This window comes from Pipistrellus kuhlii, unplaced genomic scaffold (assembly GCF_014108245.1).
Source record: "Pipistrellus kuhlii isolate mPipKuh1 unplaced genomic scaffold, mPipKuh1.p scaffold_m20_p_8, whole genome shotgun sequence".
Taxonomy (NCBI): Eukaryota; Metazoa; Chordata; class Mammalia; order Chiroptera; family Vespertilionidae; genus Pipistrellus; species Pipistrellus kuhlii.
The window spans coordinates 6,476,722-6,495,355 of record NW_023425584.1 but is presented as its reverse complement, the minus strand read 5'-3'; the positions used below and the strand labels follow the sequence as shown (position 1 = coordinate 6,495,355).

At 51.8% G+C, this 18,634-nt stretch overlaps 1 protein-coding gene across 1 annotated transcript in view; it reads left to right on the top strand.

Moving 5' to 3' along the window:
* The window catches only part of WWC1 (WW and C2 domain containing 1), a 123,858-nt gene extending 107,257 nt beyond the window's left edge, over positions 1-16,601 (top strand). The window contains exons 18-23 of the mRNA XM_036424555.2: positions 4,334-4,442; positions 5,901-6,065; positions 6,783-6,875; positions 10,861-11,094; positions 14,594-14,715; positions 15,889-16,601. Of these exons, the coding sequence (XP_036280448.1) occupies positions 4,334-4,442; positions 5,901-6,065; positions 6,783-6,875; positions 10,861-11,094; positions 14,594-14,715; positions 15,889-15,955 (790 nt within the window). The 3' untranslated portion in view covers positions 15,956-16,601. The remainder of the gene's footprint in view (positions 1-4,333; positions 4,443-5,900; positions 6,066-6,782; positions 6,876-10,860; positions 11,095-14,593; positions 14,716-15,888) is intronic.
* Positions 16,602-18,634: the final 2,033 nt, after the last annotated feature.

The window sequence follows — 18,634 nt, the reverse complement described above, 5'->3', positions numbered from 1 at the left end:
GGGCTGCCGAGCCCTGGGCTGCCTTGCTGGGGAAAACCCATCTGCAGCCCCCTCCTCCGGCTGCAGGCTGCTTTGGGCCCTGGAATGTTAACTAGCCTTGTTGTCCCCCCCCTTTACCTCCCCCCTCAGCTCTGGCGTCAAGTGCCGAGGCCTCCGAGAGACCAGCCCTCTGTTCTCCTTTCCACTCCCTCCTTCAGCACCCAGGCTCAGGGTGCCATTGCCACACCGCCTCCTTTTTTGGGGGGAGGCGGGGGTTGGGGTTCTTTACTGCACATAATCAGAAGACTGGGTTTTAGTGTGGTGTTTTACTGTTTGTTTGTTTGTTTATTTTTAAAATATATTTTGTTGATTTTTTAAAAAATATATATTTTATTGATTTTTTACAGAGAGGAAGGGAGAGGGATAGAGAGCCAGAAACATTGATGAGAGAGAAACATTGACCAGTTGCCTCTTGCACACCCCCCACTGGGGATGTGCCCGCAACCAAGGTACATGACCTTGACCGGAATCGAACCTGGGACCCTTCAGTCCGCAGGCCTACGCTCTATCCACCGAGCCAAACCGGTTTCGGCTCATTGTTTTTTTAGATTCAAAAGCAAAACAAAACCCTGAAAGTATTCAACAATATAGGATAGTATAACCACAAACAAGGCCGGCATGAAAATTCTTAGGTTGACCTCCTTGGGAACGTGTGTCTAGGGCAGAAGCTAAGTCGTGGCCTTGCCCGATAGCTCTCCGAAAAGATTCTATTAGTGTTCCCGCCAGCAGTGCTTATGAGTTCCCCTAGTCTGTGGTCTGCAAACTGCGGCTCGAGAGCCACATGTGGCTCTTTGGCCCCTTGAGTGTGGCTCTTCCACAAAATACCACGGCCTGGGGCGAGTCTAATGTTGAAGAAGTGGCGTTAGAAGAAGTTTAAGTTTAAAAAATGTGACTCTCAAAAGAAATGTCAATCATTGTCCTGTTGATATTTGACTCTGTTGGCTAGTGAGTTTGCCGACCACTGCCCTAAACCTACATCCTCTCTGCCATCAGTGTAATCCAGCTGCCGTACTGAATCAAGGATATTTTAGCAGAGACTGCTAAATTGACTTCTGAGTGTAAATTGCCTGCTCTAATTCATCCCCCTACACACACACACAGGGATTAGCCTGATTTTCCTACCTTCACCAGCCCATGGGATTATCAGATTTTTTTTATTATTATTATTTTTTACAACGCCTATGGGTGAAAAGATGCCTGTTTTAATTATTTTTCTCTTTCTAGTTGAGGTGTGTGTGTGTGTGTGTGTATGTGTGTGTGTGTGTGTGTGTTTTCCTTCCTGGATGTACTTAGATCAGATTCAGTCTAAAAAAGAGATTTCTCTCATGGCTGAGCACTTAGTGGACTTGGACAAACTTGGGTGGAAAACCAGGCTTCCCCCACTTAGCAGCCGTGACCCTGGCCCAGGGCTCTCAGCTCTGGGGTCCTCGGCTTTTCAGTCCATAAAACAGAGACAGCGATCGTTGGCTGCACTGTCTCGGGGCCCTGGCGTAGCACCTGGAGCTTATTAACCCTCCTAAGTGGTGGTTCGTGTGGCGTCTGCGGAATGCTTGGGGAGGCGCCCCTGGCATGTTCCCATGTATAATGGCTCTTTTATAAGAAGACAGACAGGCTGCGGGTGTGAAGGAGGGAGGGCTCGGTCCCCATCTAAGGGCAGAGGAGGTTTTCATCGCGGGGCTGGGGGCAGAGATCCCGGATCTGTTCTCCGCACCGGGAAAGTCCCGGGGGAGAGGGTATGTTTACTCACAGTCTCCCCGAGCCAGCTAACTAGATGTCAGGTTTCCTGCTTTTGGCTGGCATTCCTCCTGCTCAGTGTGGCAACTCCGTCTCATGCTGATCAGAAGCCTGGCGGTTCTGTACGTTTTTGAGGAGGAAAGATGGGAATCGAAATAAATTACTCATTAACAAATGCAGCCCATTTGTCACAGCAGCTCCTTCCGACCGTGCAGCCCCCGGGGAAAGGGGGATTTTGAAGAGCATTACCAAAAGGAAAGTCTCTTCAGCAGATGATGCGGGAATAGTCGGGTATCCAAATAGAAAACAGAAACCTCAAGCAGATGTACAGAAATTAAATTGAAATGGATCACAGGGCCGAGCATCAAATCTGAAATTATAAAACTCCTCAAAGAAAATGGAGGAGAATTTTTATTTTATTCATTTAATATTTATTTAGTTATTTATTTAGTGCAACTTTAGGGTAGGCAGAGATTTCTTAGCTAGTACATAAAAAGCACAAGCCGTTAAAAAAAAAATTGGTAAATCTGACCTTGTCGCCATCACCATCTTCTGTTCTTTGGGAGACACCCTTTTCGAAGATTAAAAAGTGAAGCAGGCCAAAACCGGTTTGGCTGAGTGGCTAGAGCGTCAGCCTGCGGACTGGGAGGTCCCAGGTTCGATTCCGGTCAAGGGCATGTACCTTGATTGCGGACATATCCCCAGTGGAGGGTGTGCAGGAGGCAACTGATATTTCTCTCTCATCGATGTTTCTAACTCTCTGTCCTTCTCCTTTCCTCTCTGTAAAAAATCAATGAAATATATATTTTTTTAAAAAGTGAAGCAGCCGATTTGGAGAAAACATTTGCAAAGGATTAACAGCCAGAATATGGAGTGAACTCTTACAACTCAATAATGACAAGACAACCCAGTTTTTAAATGGGCTAATGGATCTAACAGACGCTTTGCAAAAGGGAAATATATGGATGGTCAATAAATGCATGAAAAGGTTCTTTATGGGAGAGTGCTGATTAAAAACCACAGTGAGCTGTGGGTACACACCCAGGAGAGTGACTAAATGTAAAGGCTGACGATACCACGTCTAGACGGGGAGCTGGAATCCTCTTAGCATTGCTGGAGGGAATCTCAAGTGGCATAACCACATCGGGAAACCAGTTTGTCAGTTTCTTAAAAGGATAAACTCAAACTGACTGTGTGGCCCAGCAGTTCCACCCTCAGGTGTATAGCTGTTATGGTCTGAATTGTGTCCCTTGCAAAATTCATACATGGAAGCCCTGACCCCAGGGCCTCAGAATGTGCCTGTCTTTGGAGATGGGGCCTTTAGAACATGATGAAGTTAGCGTGAGGTTGTTAGAGTTAGGGTGGGCCCTAATGCACCATATGATTGGAATCTTTATAAGGAGAGGGCATTTGACACACAGAGAGACCCCAAGCATGCGCACATAGAGAGAAGGCCATATGGCCACGCACGCCACAGAGCGAGGCCTTGGGACACCAAACCTGGCCACACCTTGATCTTGGACTTATTTATTTATTTATTTATTTATTTATTTTGATCTTGGACTTTTAGCCTCCAGACCGGCAATGGATAAATTCCTGGTGTGTGTGTGTGTGTGTGTGTGTGTGTGTGTGTGTTTTAACTGTAGTATATATATATATATATATATATATATATATATATATATATATATATATATATATATATTTATATGTGTGTGTGTATATATATATATATATATATATATATATATATATTGATTTCAGAGAGGAAGGGCGAGAGATAGAGATATAGAAACATCAATGATGATAGAGAATCCTTGATTGGCTGCCTCCTGCACGCCCCTCACTGGGGGGATCAAGCCCACAACCCAGGCAAGTGCCCTTGGCTAGATCGAACTTGGGACCCTCTAGTCCGCAGGCCGACACTGTATCCATTGTGCTAAAATGGCTAAGGCAAATTTCTGTTATTTTAAGTCACCCCAGTGGGTGGTGGTGTTAGGGCAGCTCTGGCAAGCTAACAATATCCAAGAGAAACAGTAAGGAAACCTATATCCACGTGAATGTCCGTACTGTAGAAGCTTTATTTACAATTGCTAAGAAATGGAAGCATCCAGATGTCCTTCACCTCCAGGAGCTAAACAAATGGTGGCATATCCAACCAATCGACTGTTCCTCAGCCATAAAGAAGCATGATTTGATATAGTCGCCCGATGAGCCCAGAGACAAAAAAGAACACATACTGTCTGATTCCATTCATAGGAAATGCTAGAAAAATCAGATTTCATCAGTAGTGACAGAAAGCTGATCAGTGCTGGGCTGGGGTGGGGGGAAGTTAGCTAAGGAAGAGGATAAAGGAACCTTTCAGGGTAATGGAGTGGTCTGTGTCCTGGTAGTGATGATACAAGGGAATTACACTGGTCAAGACTCGTCTAACTGGGCACTAAAATTGATTTCCTCCCTTTTCCCCCAGAATGGGTCCTCTCTCCTGAAAGGGTTTACAGGCCGGTGAGCAGGTCAGAGTGGACTCTGGGGGAGTAATCAAAGTCCTTTGTCATCGTAGGAGGTTCGAGGAGGAGACCAGTGACAACGAGACCGCAGGGGAGGAGGGAGAGGAGGAAGCTTTTGCCGAGAAATCCTCACCAGACACAGAAGAGTGCCCCGCGGTGAAGGTAGGGAGGGCTGGGGCTCTGGGAAGGCTGACTTGGGGGAAATAGCCTTCAGTCCTTGAGCCCAGGCAATCACAGAAGGCTCAGGATCACATGCTGTCCTCCAGCATCAGGGACAGCCTTTCCCCCCACGCCCTTCCATGGAGTGACCAGCAGAGGGCGCACGGCAGCGTTCCTGCCTGTAATCTGGTTCGTTTCCTTGACAGTGAACCCAGAGAGGCTGACGCGCCCCCTCCGCTCTCCTGTCGTCTGCCTTTTCCCTGTTTCTCCGGACAGACCCCAAGCTTTGCAGTCAGATGGGTCTGGGTTCAGATTCGGGGCTCTGCTACCCCTCAGCCGCAGAATCCTGGGCAGATGGCTTCATCCCTCTCGAGCCTTCATTTCATTGTCTCTGAACTGGACACAATAATACTCCCTCGAAGACAGGTTCTGAGGTTTTGAAGGAACGTATTCCTTCGTTTGGGTCCAAGTGCAGGAGGAGAAGAGACTCCGAGGGTCAGGTTCCCTTGCCTCCTGCTTCCCTGCTGCTCTCGGGTTACAATGAGTGATAACAGCACTCACTCTCCACAGAGGTCTCCGTTCCTCCACCTGCAGGGCCCCTGGCCATAGAGCTCCCCTTGTGCTGGGCAGGGTACCCGGGGGTGGAGCTGAAGGCTGTGCATGGCACAGAGGTGCCCGGCCAAGGGGTGCCCAGAAGCATCCAGGGCTGCCTTCTGGCCCACACCCAGGGGAAGGCATTTTGAGGTTTCTCCAGACAAAGGGAGCTCCTTTTTCAAAATGACAGAGAGGTGCCGTGAAGGCCCTGCCTCTCCGTGGTGTTTGTCTGCTCACGTTTTACTGGTGATCGCTGCGAAAGGACGACAGAAAGCCTAGGCCCCTGGCCCGGCCAGTGTGGCTCGGTGGTTGAGCATCAACCCAGGAACCAAAAGGTCACAAGTTGGATTCCCAGTCAGGGCACATGCCTGGGTTGCAGGCTCCATCCCCAGTAGGGGGCTTGCAGGAGGCAGCCCATAGCTGAAGTTTCTTTCTCATCGGTATTTCTCTCTCTCTCTCTCTCTCTAAAAATCAATAAAAACACATTTAAAAACAAGTAAAAAAGAAAAGAAAACCTGGCCCTCTGGTTTAAGGAAGGAGATTTGCTGGTTGCCTCCATCATTCCAATAAAACATCAGTTGTTCTTGGCTGGGGCAGAGGTGGCCTTGGTGTGGCTTTGACAAAACGTGTGTGTCTTTGGGGCTGAGACGTGCAGGCCACGGAGCTTCAGACACCTCTGCTGTCACCGGAGCTTGTTTGGGGACCGAATATGCTCCCAGTTGTCCCGGAGGAATAGGGGCCGGCACTCGGGCCTGGGGTGCTGTCCCAGCTGTGTCTGCGGGACAAAGGCGAAGTGACAGGCGTGGGGAGCGTCCCGGGGCCGGTGGCTACAACTCCGTGGTCTCAAAGCTGTGACTTCTCCCTCAGGTGGACAAGGAGACCAACACAGAGACCCCTGCCCCGTCGCCCACGGTGGTGCGGCCCAAGGACCGGCGGGTGGGCACGCCCTCCCCAGCGCCCTTTCTCCGAGGAAGCACCATCATCCGCTCCAAGACCTTCTCCCCCGGACCCCAGAGCCAGTACGTGTGCCGGGTAAGCAAACATGGGAACCCTCACCCCCTCCCGCAGCCCCTGCTTCCTGTGGGGCAGCCTTCACCCCACAGCTCTGGGTGCACATCCTGGTGACCCTCACTCTGACCTGGCGAGTTGGCCGCGGTATAGTAGGGCTGACACCAGACTGTGGATCTTCCCTGCCGCCTACAGAGCCCATCTTATGGCTCACACGGAACCACTGTTAAGCCCACCGGGTTGTTGGAAGGATTAAATGAGATATCGGGAGTGTAGCAGGCTGCAGCGTGCATTGTGTTGAGTACATGCACCTGGAAAGGAAAGAGAGGCCGAAGGAAGCTGCCTCCTGCAGTCCTAGGGCAGTGGTCAGCAAACCGCGGCTCGCGAGCCACATGCGGCTCTTTGGCCCCTTGAGTGTACTAACGCCACTTCCTCAAAATAGACTCGCCCAGGCCGAAAACCAACTTCTCTGCGTGGGCCACGAAGTTTCAATCGCACTGTACGTGCGCGCCCACATGTGGTGTTTTGTGGAAGAGCCACACTCAAGGGGCCAAAGAGCCGCATGTGGCTCGCGAGCCACAGTTTGCCGACCCCTGTCCCAGGGAACAGAACTCTGAGTGTTTGCACCGGAGAGAGAGGGCTGGGCTGGGCTGGGCTGGGGACGCCACCCACGCCCCTGGCCCCGCGTGCTTCTCCCGAATGCATCGGACCTTCGCTGACCTCCACGGCTTTCTCCCGCAGCTGAACCGGAGTGACAGCGACAGCTCCACGCTGTCCAAGAAGCCACCTTTCGTTCGCAACTCCATGGAGCGGCGCAGCGTCCGCATGAAGCGGGTAAGCGGACCCCTCGGAGCCACCAGCGAGCCACTCCATCCTCGCCTCCCCAAGCTCAGGCCTGGGGGTCTGACCGCCCGGTGTCCGACCGTGGCTCCTCGGCCTCTGGTGTGAGCAGGTCGCTCTTGCAGCGGTGATGGTTTTTGCAGATGGAAGGGTGCGAACTGTAAGGCCTGAGTCGGCCCTGGGGAAACCTAACATTATTATCCTGAGGGATCGGTTAGGTCAGTGGTCGGCAAACTGCGGCTCTGTTGACTAATGAGTTTGCCGACCACTGACCTAGACTCTCGATTCCAATAATGACAGGCTGTTGTTGTTTTTCCTTGGGGTTAAGCCCCTAGCCAGTGGGTCGGCAAACTCATTAGTCAACAGAGCGGCAAACTGAGGCTTACAAGCCGCATGTGGCTCGAGAGCCACAGTTTGCCGACCACTGATTAGGTAGAAGGGTGCCTTCCTGGGTGGAAATCGCCAAAGATACCAGGGTCCCCAATGGGAGCCTGCCTCCCATGAGTCCCCTTGTGTGTCAGCGTGTCCAGCTGGCTGAGCGGGTGGAGGTGCTGACAGCCCTCCCAGCTGGCAGAGAAGCCAGAATCCCCAGCACCAACCCGAGGCGGGGGTGTGAGTGGCCTTCGCTCAGGGCAGCTAGAAGCACGCAGAGCAGAGGCCTCAGCTGTCACTGTAGCGAAATCTCGCCTTTCCTCATAGAGGCGTGGCTGAGGGGCCGGGCTCAGGTGGCATCGGGCCCGGGACTGACTCCTGACCCGGACTTCCACCCGCCGGAGCTGCAGGAAATGCTGGTAGCTCAGGCTTTGCAGAAGTTCCGCTGAGTCTGCAGGACGAAGAGAAACCTGCTGCCAGGGAGTCCAAAGGAGACATAGGGAGAGCAGGAGAGAGCAAGGAGTGAAAAAACATGCAGAGGAGGCTCCTCTGCGTCCCCTGCAGGTCCCCTGAGGCCGGAGTCAGGAGCTGGTCCTCTGTCCAGCGCCTCCCCTCCCGTGGATCTCCAGGAAGGATGAGAGTGAGCAGGAGAAGCAGTGCAGAGGAGGGAGCACAGGAAAGGGAGAGAGTGCTGGCTGAGGGAGAAGCTGGGCATGGCCTCCCTTGGGGGACAGGGATGGCCAGCTGCCCACTCAGCCCCCACCCCCTCCTGTCTTCTGGCAGGTTCCACAGCATCTCCCAAAGAGCCTGTTATTGATGCAGATTCCAAGGCCACACACACGGAGACACCTGGAAACTGCATTTTCAACAGGCTCCTCGGCATTCCGGATGGAAAAATGCCATTGTGTGCCCCCAAACCCCTTCCCAGGCTGGCCCCACAGAGTTCCACCTTCTTGACTTCCTTTTCCTCTCAGCCAGGGGCCTGGCTTGCTAAGGGAGCCCTTGACAGTGGTCTGAGCCCTCATTTCCCTCGGGTCCTCTAATGACGCCCAAGGGACAGGAGAGCCCAGAGGCTGAGCCTGGGCCCCCTTGCTGCCTGAACTAGGCTTCTGTCTGCTTCCCACCCAGCTGAGATTGGACATCAGCCAGAGCAGAGCCAAAGAACCTGCATTTCTTGCTTTGGGAACCTGGGCCACAGAGCTCCTCAGTGGATTTCCTGGCCCAGGACGAGCCTTACAGACCTTCTCCACTGAGCTCTGTGGTGTTCCTCAAAGTGCACTTGTGCCAGTATACGTGAGGATGGGTCTCACAGCAGCCAGTTCCGTACCATCTCTCAAACCCCTTATTGGCCATTGTATTTGTTTTCTGCTGCTGCTGCATAACCACTGACCATAAATTAACAGCTTGAAACCATACGTTCTCTCTCAGGTCCCAGAGGGCAGGAGTTCAGCGCAAGCTAGCTGGACCCTCCGCTCAGGGTCTCCTCAGGCTGACATCTGGGTACTGGCTCATCTGGAATTTTGAGTAGGGCAAGAGTCACATCCCGCCCCCTGAGGGTTCTGGCAGGATGCATTACCCTGCATTTCCTTGTTAGCTGCAGGTCTGGAGCTATTCACAACGCACAGAAGTAATTTTTAGTCCTTGCCATGTGGCTCTCTCCATACATATATTGCTTCTTTGAGGCTAGCAGATCTCCGGGAAGGGCGGTTCACCATTTAAGAGCTCACCTAATTAGGTCAGGTCCACCCAGCATGATTAAAGTCAGCTGATTAGTTACCTCACCTAATCACAAGAGTGATAGCCATTATCTTCACAGGCCCCACCCACACTGACGGGGTGGGGGGTGGGAGCATTATGTTGGGCGTGTATTGGGGGGGGGGGGGATCTTTGGGGCCAACTTAGAATTCAGCCTCTCACAGTCACTTAGCCATTCTTTTGAAGTCATCACTCGGTTTTGTTTTGTTTTTTTGTTCGTTTGTTTTTTAATATATTTTATTGATTTTTTTACAGAGAGGGAGAGAGGGATAGAAAGCTAGAAACATCGATCAGCTGCCTCCTACACACCCCCTACTGGGGATGTGCCTGCAACCAAGGTGCACGCCCTTGACCAGAATCGAACATGGGACCTTTCAGTCCTCGAGTCGACGCTCTATCCACTGAGCCAAACCAGTTTTACCCATCATTGGGTTTTGATAGAGTTAATGATTATACTAGTGTTACTCAGGATCTTATACATACAGATAACTAAAGAACTCAAATGTCGCTTGGAAATGAAAAGGGCAATGTATTGGCTCATTTCTTGGAAACTCCAGAATGTTGGATTAATCTTGGACATGGATTGATGCAGGAGTTGAAAGAATGTCCTCAAACCTCAGCATTGCTCCCTCCAGATAGCTTACTATTACTCTTTCTTTTAGTTTAATTCTTAATCAGGGCCATTCCATGTGATGGTGAAGGTGACTGTGATCAGTTCTAGGTTTATACTTGCTGGCTTAAGAATCTCTGCATTGAGTTTTACAATATTATCTCGGCTGAGATAATATACTCCACCTCTGAAGCAATCTCTGTGGTTCTGATTTGACAGGTTCTGGTCGTATTCCTATCCCTGAAGCCCCACAGGGGTTGGGCATAGAGGGGTCGTGGGTTGGGCATAAAGGGGCCGTGGGTTGGGCATAGAGGGGGCGTGGGTCCCCAAGGAAAGATGATTGGTTACCTGTGAGACTGGGTAACTTGTCTCACAGGTAACCAATGCTTCACACGCAGAAACAATAGATGCCCATTACCGGAACACCAAGTCAAGAAGCGGGGCCAGACAGACTGGCATTGAGGAAACAACTTGCAGGCAGGAGACGGAAAAGCATGCTCTGACTGAGAATGGGAATGCTGAGGACACAGAGCAGGGAGCCAGGCACCGTGTGGGGAGTGAGGGATGGGGTCTGGAGCCCACTGCCTGGGGTGGAACCTCTGCTTTACTACTCACAACATGTGACAGCCTCTGGGAGCTCATCTATGCAGTGGTAACAGTCGGGAGGGACCTCATGGGGTTTGCGCAAATAAGCTAGGGTCATGGAGTCAAGTGCCCAGGACCCAGCCCGGGACCTTGCTGGGGCTGACCAGCAGACCCTGAGTGACGACGGATGAACAGATGAGTCTGACAAACGTTTCTGTGAAAGAGAAGGCTAAGGGGCTGTTTAGCTTTAGCAACTAAAACAGCCCTGATTGCCTGCCTCATTAGCTTTTTATTGTAACAACACCTCAAACTAAAATTGGTCTCTAGATACAGTCAGCAGGGTGAGTATCCTTGAGAGAGCAATGCTTCCACAAGGTCGACGTGAGGGTTAAACATAGAGATTATTCCAGTAAAACACCCCGGGGGCTCAGACTTGTTTAGAAACTGGCTGTCGCCTTCGGCAAGGTCCCCCTAAGAGGCCCCGACCTTTCGGAGAATCCTCCTTACAGACTTTCCAACCAAGTCCCATGCTTCCCCAGGGGACATAACTGTGCTCCCTAACCATGGGCTGCAGAATGGGAGAAATCAGGCTGAGGGGGACGAGGGGGGCATTTGTGAAGGATTTCTAAGTAATCAAAGCCACTCCCACCCCCACAGCCTTCATCTTTCAAATCCCTGCGCCACGAGCGCCTGATGCGCACCTCGCTGGACCTGGAGTTGGACCTGCAGGCCACGCGGACCTGGCACAGCCAGCTGACGCAGGAGATCTCGGTGCTGAGGCAGCTCAAGGAGCAGCTGGAGCAGGCCAGGAGCCACGGGGAGAAGGACCTGCCCCCAGGGCTGCGTGAGGACGAGCGCTTCCGCCTGCTGCTGAGGATGCTAGAGAAGCAGGTGAGGGCCGCCCGCCTTGGAGGGGGGAAAGGGGGGCACGACGACGACACAGACTGGAGCTCTGAGTGGGTTGCCCAACCCCTAGACCCCCTGAGAGAGTTCCCGCCCCTGGTTCCCTTTGCCTAGTAAACGTTACCAACTCTGTTTTTTTTTTTGTGTTTGTTTTTTAATATATTTTTATTCATTTCAGAGAGGAAGGGAAAAGGGAGGAAGGGAGGGAGGGAGGGAGGGAGGGAGGGAGGGAGGGAGGGAGAGAGAGAGAGAGAGAGAGAGAGAGAGAGAGAGAGAGAAACAATAATAAGAGAGAATCATTGATCAGCTGCCTCCCGCATGCCTGTAATCTAGGCATGTGCCCTTGACTGGAATTGAACCTGGGACCCTTCAGTCCGCAGGTCGTCGCTCTATCCACTGAGCCAAACCAGCTAGGGCCTCTTTCTCTCTCTCTCTCTCTCTCTCTCTCTCTCTCTCTCTAAATTGACTGCAGAGAGGAAGGGAAAGGGAAACAGAGATAGAAACATCAATGAGAAAGAATCATTAAACGGCCGTCTCCTGCACGCCCCCTACTGGGGATCAAGCCTGCAATCCAGGCATGTGCCCTTGACTGGAATTGAACCCGGGATTTTTCAGTCCACAGGACACTGCTCTATCCACTGAGCCAAACCAGCTAGGGACATAGCCAGCTCTTGGCCTCACAAGCCACGCCCTTTCTACTGCATTTCCGTGTTGATGTGCACAAGCTCTTTTATTCATTTGTGCAAACCTTCACCAAACATTGGCACCTCATCTGGCTGGAGCACACTCCAGCAGTTCATCTAGAACAGTGACCCGCCCGGTGCCTGCCCATGCAGTCCCATCCAGCAGGGGTCACCCAAGCAGAGAGAGTGGACCAGGCAGGGCTCAGGAGTAAAATGTGGGGAACACAGCCTACTCGCTTCTCTGCCCTCCTTCGTCCTGCAGTGAATTTGAGGGAATAGCAGTGGCACGCCATGCGTTTTATCAGGGGAGCGCTGCTTTCACAAACAAGTTAGTATGCCAGAGAAGTCCCTCAGAGCACGGGACCTCCCGGAGATAGTTTGACTGGGGCCACACCTGGAGGGCAGAGGGCAAGGGAGCTCCTAGGACAGGGGGTTAGAGAGGGGGGCATCGTGATGACATCACTCAGCAGCACCACTAGGTGTCTCTGGGTCAGAGAGCTCCAAAGCTGCAGCAGTTTGGGGTCCTTGACGCCCCAGGGTGTATCTTATCTTCGGCTGGCAGATGATGGGTGGAGCTTAGCGTCACAGGGTATACAGAGCAGGCAGCTTCTAAATGGTTTAAAATTGCTTTTGTTTAAAACAACTGGGTGGGTAGAAATTTTAAGTTTGGCACTAGAGGGCTTTGAGGTAACAGGTCCCAAACTACCATGAAAAAGGAAGCAACACTGCGCCAATAGAGGCCATCTTTGACTCATTTTTATCACACCTGCCACCCTGGATTGCCAGCCAGGGCAGGGATGCCAGACCTTTGCCAGTTCTGTCCGCACGCAGCCAGGCAATGCAGCGGGCACCCGGAAGAGGGTGCCTGCCTGGACTGTTGGGCGGGCCATCAGCTGGAGTCCCAGCTTGTGGTGCAGCTGGTGATGCCTTAGAGCAGAAAAGTGGTGCCATACTTCCTGGGTCAGGACTAGGGTTGGAGCCTGGAAGCTGATGTTGATGGTTGACCTGGATCAACCCATGATTTTGTGCGTTTGGGATTCTCAGAATAAATCCACTTTTCATCACCAGTCACAGTTCGATGCAAAAAAGACCTTTTGTGCCCTTGAAGCAACATTTTACTGATGACTTTTTGGTTTTCCATTTGTCTTTCATTCAGTTGATGTGGCACCTGTTTTCCTTCCTCTAAAATCTTTCCCATTGCTTGTAAACAATCGGAAATTGTTTGCTGAGCAACGTTTAAATCTTTCTGCAAGTTGTTTTTGAGTTTGACACTCATCTTCACCCAGAAATGCTTGTAATGGTTGGTCTTCAAACTTTTTCGGTTGACCTGGACGTTCTTTGTCTTTCTCATAGAAATTATCACTTTTAAGTGTTTATTTTTTAATATATATTTTATTGATTTTGTACAGAGAGGAAGGGAGAGAGATAGAGTTAGAAACATCAATGAGAGAGAGTCATCGATCAGCTGCCTCTTGCACACCCCCTACTGGGGATATGCCCGCAACCAAGGTACATGCCCTTGACCGGAATCGAACTCGGGACCCTTCAGTCCCCAAGCCGACGCTCTATCCATTGAGCCAAACCGGCCTCGGCCACTTTTAAGTGTTTAAACCAGCGTTCACAAGTATCTTGAGATGGAGCATGTTCACCATAAGCTTTCTTTCAGCAGCACTTTTCTTCAAAATAAAGTAATGAATTACAACTTTCTGCAAATGCTCTTTTTTTGGCACGAAATCCAACATTTCTTTTAACTATTTTATTTTTATTTATTATTTTTAAAAATATATATTTTATTGATTTTTTACAGAGAGGAAGAGAGAGGGACAGATAGCCAGAAACATCGATGAGAAAGAAAATCAATAAGCTGCCTCCTGCACACCCCACACTGGGGACCCTTCAGTACGCAAGCCAACGCTCTCTCCACTTAGCTAAACCGGTTTTGGCTGAAATCCAACATTTTTAAGTGTAAAAATACCTATGATGTTAACACCTTCAGTAAATTTGACATATGAAGTTTCAAAACTTGCCATCAATACAACAAAACAGCATACATATCAAATGGCATATATATCAACATATGTGTAACTCCATCTATAAAAAAAAAAATACCGCATTATAACCAGTACACCTAGTAAAACTACTGGTCCGCCGAAACCGGTTTGGCTCAGTTGATAGAGTGTCGGTCTGCGGACTGAAAGGTCCCAGGTTCGATTCCGGTCAAGGGCATGTATGTACCTTGGTTGCGGGCACATCCCCAGTGGGGAGGCGCGCAGGAGGCAGCCGATCGATGATTCTCTCTCATCAATGTTTCCAACTCTCTATCCCTCTCTCTTCCTCTCTGTAAAAAATCAATAAAATATTATAAATAAATAAATAAATAAATAACATCATTTTTAAAAAAAAACAAACTACTGGTCCGCAGTGTGTACCATGTCTGAAGCTCCGTTTCTTGGGCTATCAGATAGAGGTTGTTATAGACCCGATCTTTCTGGTTGTCCTGAGGATTCAGTGAAGTAGCGCACATCTCACCAGAGAGCACGTCTCCTGGGGACCCACAGGGGTCCAGGTTCTGCCGCCTGATCCCCGGCCCCTGTCGCAGATGGTGGGACCACTTGGCCTCATCATTCGGGATGAAGAGGGCCCCACAGGGGAGCAGGAAGGGTGAGGGTGCCTGGGGGTGGCCCACAGACCTTTCGACTACAATGAGTCCCCCTTTGCACTAGAAGGTCCTCCGTGGCCAGCCCGTTTCTGGAGGCCCAGAGCACTCCCCACGGCCTCACAGCTTTGCCCGCTCTGCCCTGCAGATGGACCGCGCGGAGCGCAAAGGTGAGCTGCAGACGGACAAGATGATGAGGGCGGCCGCCAAGGACGTGCACAGGCTCCGAGGCCAGAGCTGCAAGGAGCCCCCAGAGGTGCAGTCTTTCAGGTAGGCACGTGGGTGCCCGGCCCGCCGCCCGCCCTTCCCTGACCCTGTCCCGCCCACCCGCCCAGCCTCGGTCCCCTGCTCCCTGTCCCACGGACCTTCCTCTCTCGCTGTCACGGATGTGCAGCCCCTGCCTAGGGTCGGCGGTCTGTGTGCCTGCCCCGCTCTCCCTGCTGTCTCTCAGGCCCCATCAGCTCCAGCTAAATTCTTAGTTCCCTTGTTTAAGGAATGAGCCACCTGCTCCGGCCTTTCCTCTCGGCGCTCCCATCGCCGGTCATTGCTTATTGGGAGGATGGGCTGTGGGACAAATAAGCTGGGGGTGCAGGTGCCCAGCAGGCCTCCTGGCTCTGCCTGCCATCTGCCGGGCCCTTGGGGACCAGCTTTCTTGCTCTGGCAGGAGGGCCCCGGTGCCCTCTGTCCTGGCCTCCGTCCATGGAGGGCCTTGCGTTTAGACCTGTGTTGCCCAATCGGATAAAACGAAGGGAACATTTAAAATGTCATCTGTGTGACCGTGCTAGAACATCTCTGTTTTTAACCAGCAGAGAATCTAAAACAAGCACCAGCCGTGGCCCAGAGGGCCTTCAAGCCCAGGCCCCGGATTTTAGCCAAAGGCCTGTGGTCCTGCTAATGTCCCTCAAGCAGGGATGGTTTGGGCCCGCCCTGGAGGCATTTGGCAATTCGGTATACTTTTTTTTTTTAATCCTCACCCTTAGATTTTTCTTTCAGAGAGACAGAGGTGGGGGGGGAAGAGAGAGAGAGAGAGAGAGAGACAGAGACAGAGACAGAGAGACAGAGAGAGAGAGAGAGAGGGAGAGAGAGAGAGAGTGAGAGAGAGAAACATCAGTGTGAGAGAGACACATCAGTTGGTTGCCTCCTGCATGAGCCCTAACCTGCAAGCCAGGTACATGCCCTTGACGAGGAATCAAACCCAAAAACCTTCAGTTTGAGGGCTGGTGCTCTAACGATGGTGCCACCGGCCAGGGCAATTGGGGGGGTGGGGGTGTGTGCATATTTGGTGTCACACTGGAAGGAGGGGTAGGGAGCTGTGACGGGCATCTAGGGGGCGGGGACAGGGATGCTGCCTCACACCCTCCCAGTACAGCATGGCTCCCACTGCCCAGGGTGTCTGTCTGGCGAAGGCTAAGCTCCCGCCCTGACCGCTGGCCTCTGCTGCAGGGAGAAGATGGCCTTTTTCACGCGGCCACGGATCAACATCCCCACCCTCTCCGCCGACGACGTCTGAGCTCCAGCAAAGTATTCCTTCGGCCGGGGACCTGCTGTGAGCAGAGCCTGGGCTGCCGTTATTTATGTGGTGTTATATGAAGGTTCTGCGTCCCGCCTTTTTTTTTTAGTTTGGGTTCTATTATTAAAAAAGAAAAAAAGAAAAGAAAACACACACACACACACAAAAAAAACAACCAGCATTAAAATGACAAGATTGTATAGTTTGTATATTTAGGAATGTATTTTTGAGAAAGAAAATTTAAATGAACTAAAAGCAGTGTCCAGTGGCTGCTCTTCTTAAAATAAAACGGTTTAGATTTTTCTTTTCTTTTTTTTGTACAGCTCTGCCTTCTAGAGGTTTCATGCAATAAGTCGGACACGTTTTGGGGACGGTCACCCTAAAAGGACGCCCTGCAGACACCACAGCACAGCGGACCTCTCCCGCCTAACCTATTTTGTACAATATTTTAAAATGCACAGCCCGCCTTTGGTGGGTCCTGGGGTGTCCGTGACCGTTCACGCGCTGTGACGTGTTTTGACGCGGCCACCTGAGGTGGAGCTGGCTGCAGGCCTGCCCACACCGTCTCAGAGGCCCGGTGAAGCCACTGACGTGAGTGAGGGAGGGCTTTTCATGTGATCTCCATCAATAAAGTGGCCTTTCTGAAACGAATCTCCTCTCTCTCTTCCCCCCCTCCCCACACCACCTCTCCACCTGTGATTCCCTGATTTTTCACTCCCCCCTTCAGAGTCCTTCCCTTCCCACCCATCCCCCGTCCTGTCCAGGTGATAGTCTCTTGGGTTTGGCTGGGTTTGGTCTTTTGCTCACCCCTCCACTCCTTTGCTCATTAAATGAGAATGACTGTCACAGGCGATTGGAAGTCAGCCCTTAACAAGAAAGCAGCAAAACCTCTTCCTCCTTCCATTCTCTGACATAATCCTGGGCAACTTTCCTCCCCACGGGTGGCACTGGCCGCCATGGCACAATCATCGGGCCAGCTTGTTACAAACACACACCCCTGGACCCCCATCCCATCGGGATGGGCCCAGCACTTGCTTTTATCCATGGGTCCTCAAACTTTTTAAAATGGGGGCCAGATCATGGTCCCTCAGAGAGCTGGAGGGCCGGACTATATGAACTACTAATTCCTACTGTAACCTCGGCTGCGCTCACTGCCCAAAAAACCTGGCGGGCCGGATCAGACTCCTCTGCGGGCCGCATGTGGCCTGCGGGCCGTAGTTTGAAGACACCTGCTTATCCATGCTTCACTGTCAGTCCAAAGCACACCTGATGGACCAGCTGGTATAACATGAGAAGCCCAGGCAGAGATGGTGCATCCTCTAAGAATGTCACTCAGGGGACCCTGACATGCATGGCCCTCTGCAGGTCATGGAGAGCCGTCAGGGAGGTGTGATGAGAGAGCAGCCCTTCGCTTGGCTGCAGAGATTTCCCCCCACCTCCCCCTACATTCCTCACCTGCTACTTCTCCTATGGGGAAAGTACCTATAGCAGCATAAAACCCACAGAGGGTCCCAGCTGGGCCCGTCAGAGCCCTTCCCCGCATCAGCCACCTGAAGATGGAAGAGGAGATTTTCTTGCCTGGCAGGCATGGCTCAGCGGTTGAGTGTTGACCCACACACCAAGACGTCACTGGTTCAGTTCCGGGTCAGGGCACTTGCTCAGGTGGTGGGCTCAATCCCCCTTAGGGGGCCTGAAAGAGCCAGCCGGTCCATGTTGATGTTTCTCATTGGCGCTTCTCTGTATCTCGAGTCAAATAAAACTTTTTCTAAAAGAGTAGATTTTTCTCTTCCCAAAGCTACTCGTAGCCATGGTTCAGCTTCTGGGCCCAGCCCTGCAGAGAGAACCAGATGGAACAAGCGGGAAAGTGAAGGGGTCGGGGGGGGGAGTACTCTTGGGGTCTGAATTGATTGACACTAGAAGGTAACTGGATCCTTGTGCATTTGTCTGCCTGGTGGCCCGATTGGAGAGTGTCCAATAGGAACTCAGGGATCCTGCAATGGGATTTGTTCCCTCAGCCACACCTTTATGTGTGTGGCACGCTGAGCCATGGTCAGCACCCACCCTCTGTGAGTGGCAGAGGCTGCGTGGAGCACATCCTCCTGCCTGCGAAGTGTGTGCTGCTGTTTCAAAAGGTACCAGGCGCCCGGAGAGTACACAGTGAAACCTGGGAGATTCCGGGGAAACTCTTCATTGAAAGCAGCGCTGCTGGCTCAGGGCATCCCACGATCCCAAGCCTGAAGCCCTTACACAACGAGATTGCTCCTTACTTATATTCCCAAGTTTCTTTGTTTCCTAGCTACCCAGCTTTTGTGGTGGCTGTTGCAGCCCCTCCTGAGTCAGAATGGGGAAGTTAGAACGTATCTACTAGGAGATGCCTGGCCTGGGTGGTGCCAGCCACCCCTCCACTTTGGCCAAGCTGCCAAATTCCCGGCCTGTTGCTCCTGCAAACTGGGAGCAGCCAGGAAAAGACATGCCTGAGGAAGGGGCAGTGACTTCATTATAGGCTAACAATGTGCGCTAGGACACCGGTCACTGGCACAGATTTGGGTTGTTATGCTCCCCCCCACCCCACCCCACCCCACCCCCCACAACCAAGGTGGCCCCTACATTCCTCCTCACCAGGGTTGTTTCGGCTGATGGAGCATCTGTGGGGAGAGCCAGACCCCCTCTTCCGAAGGC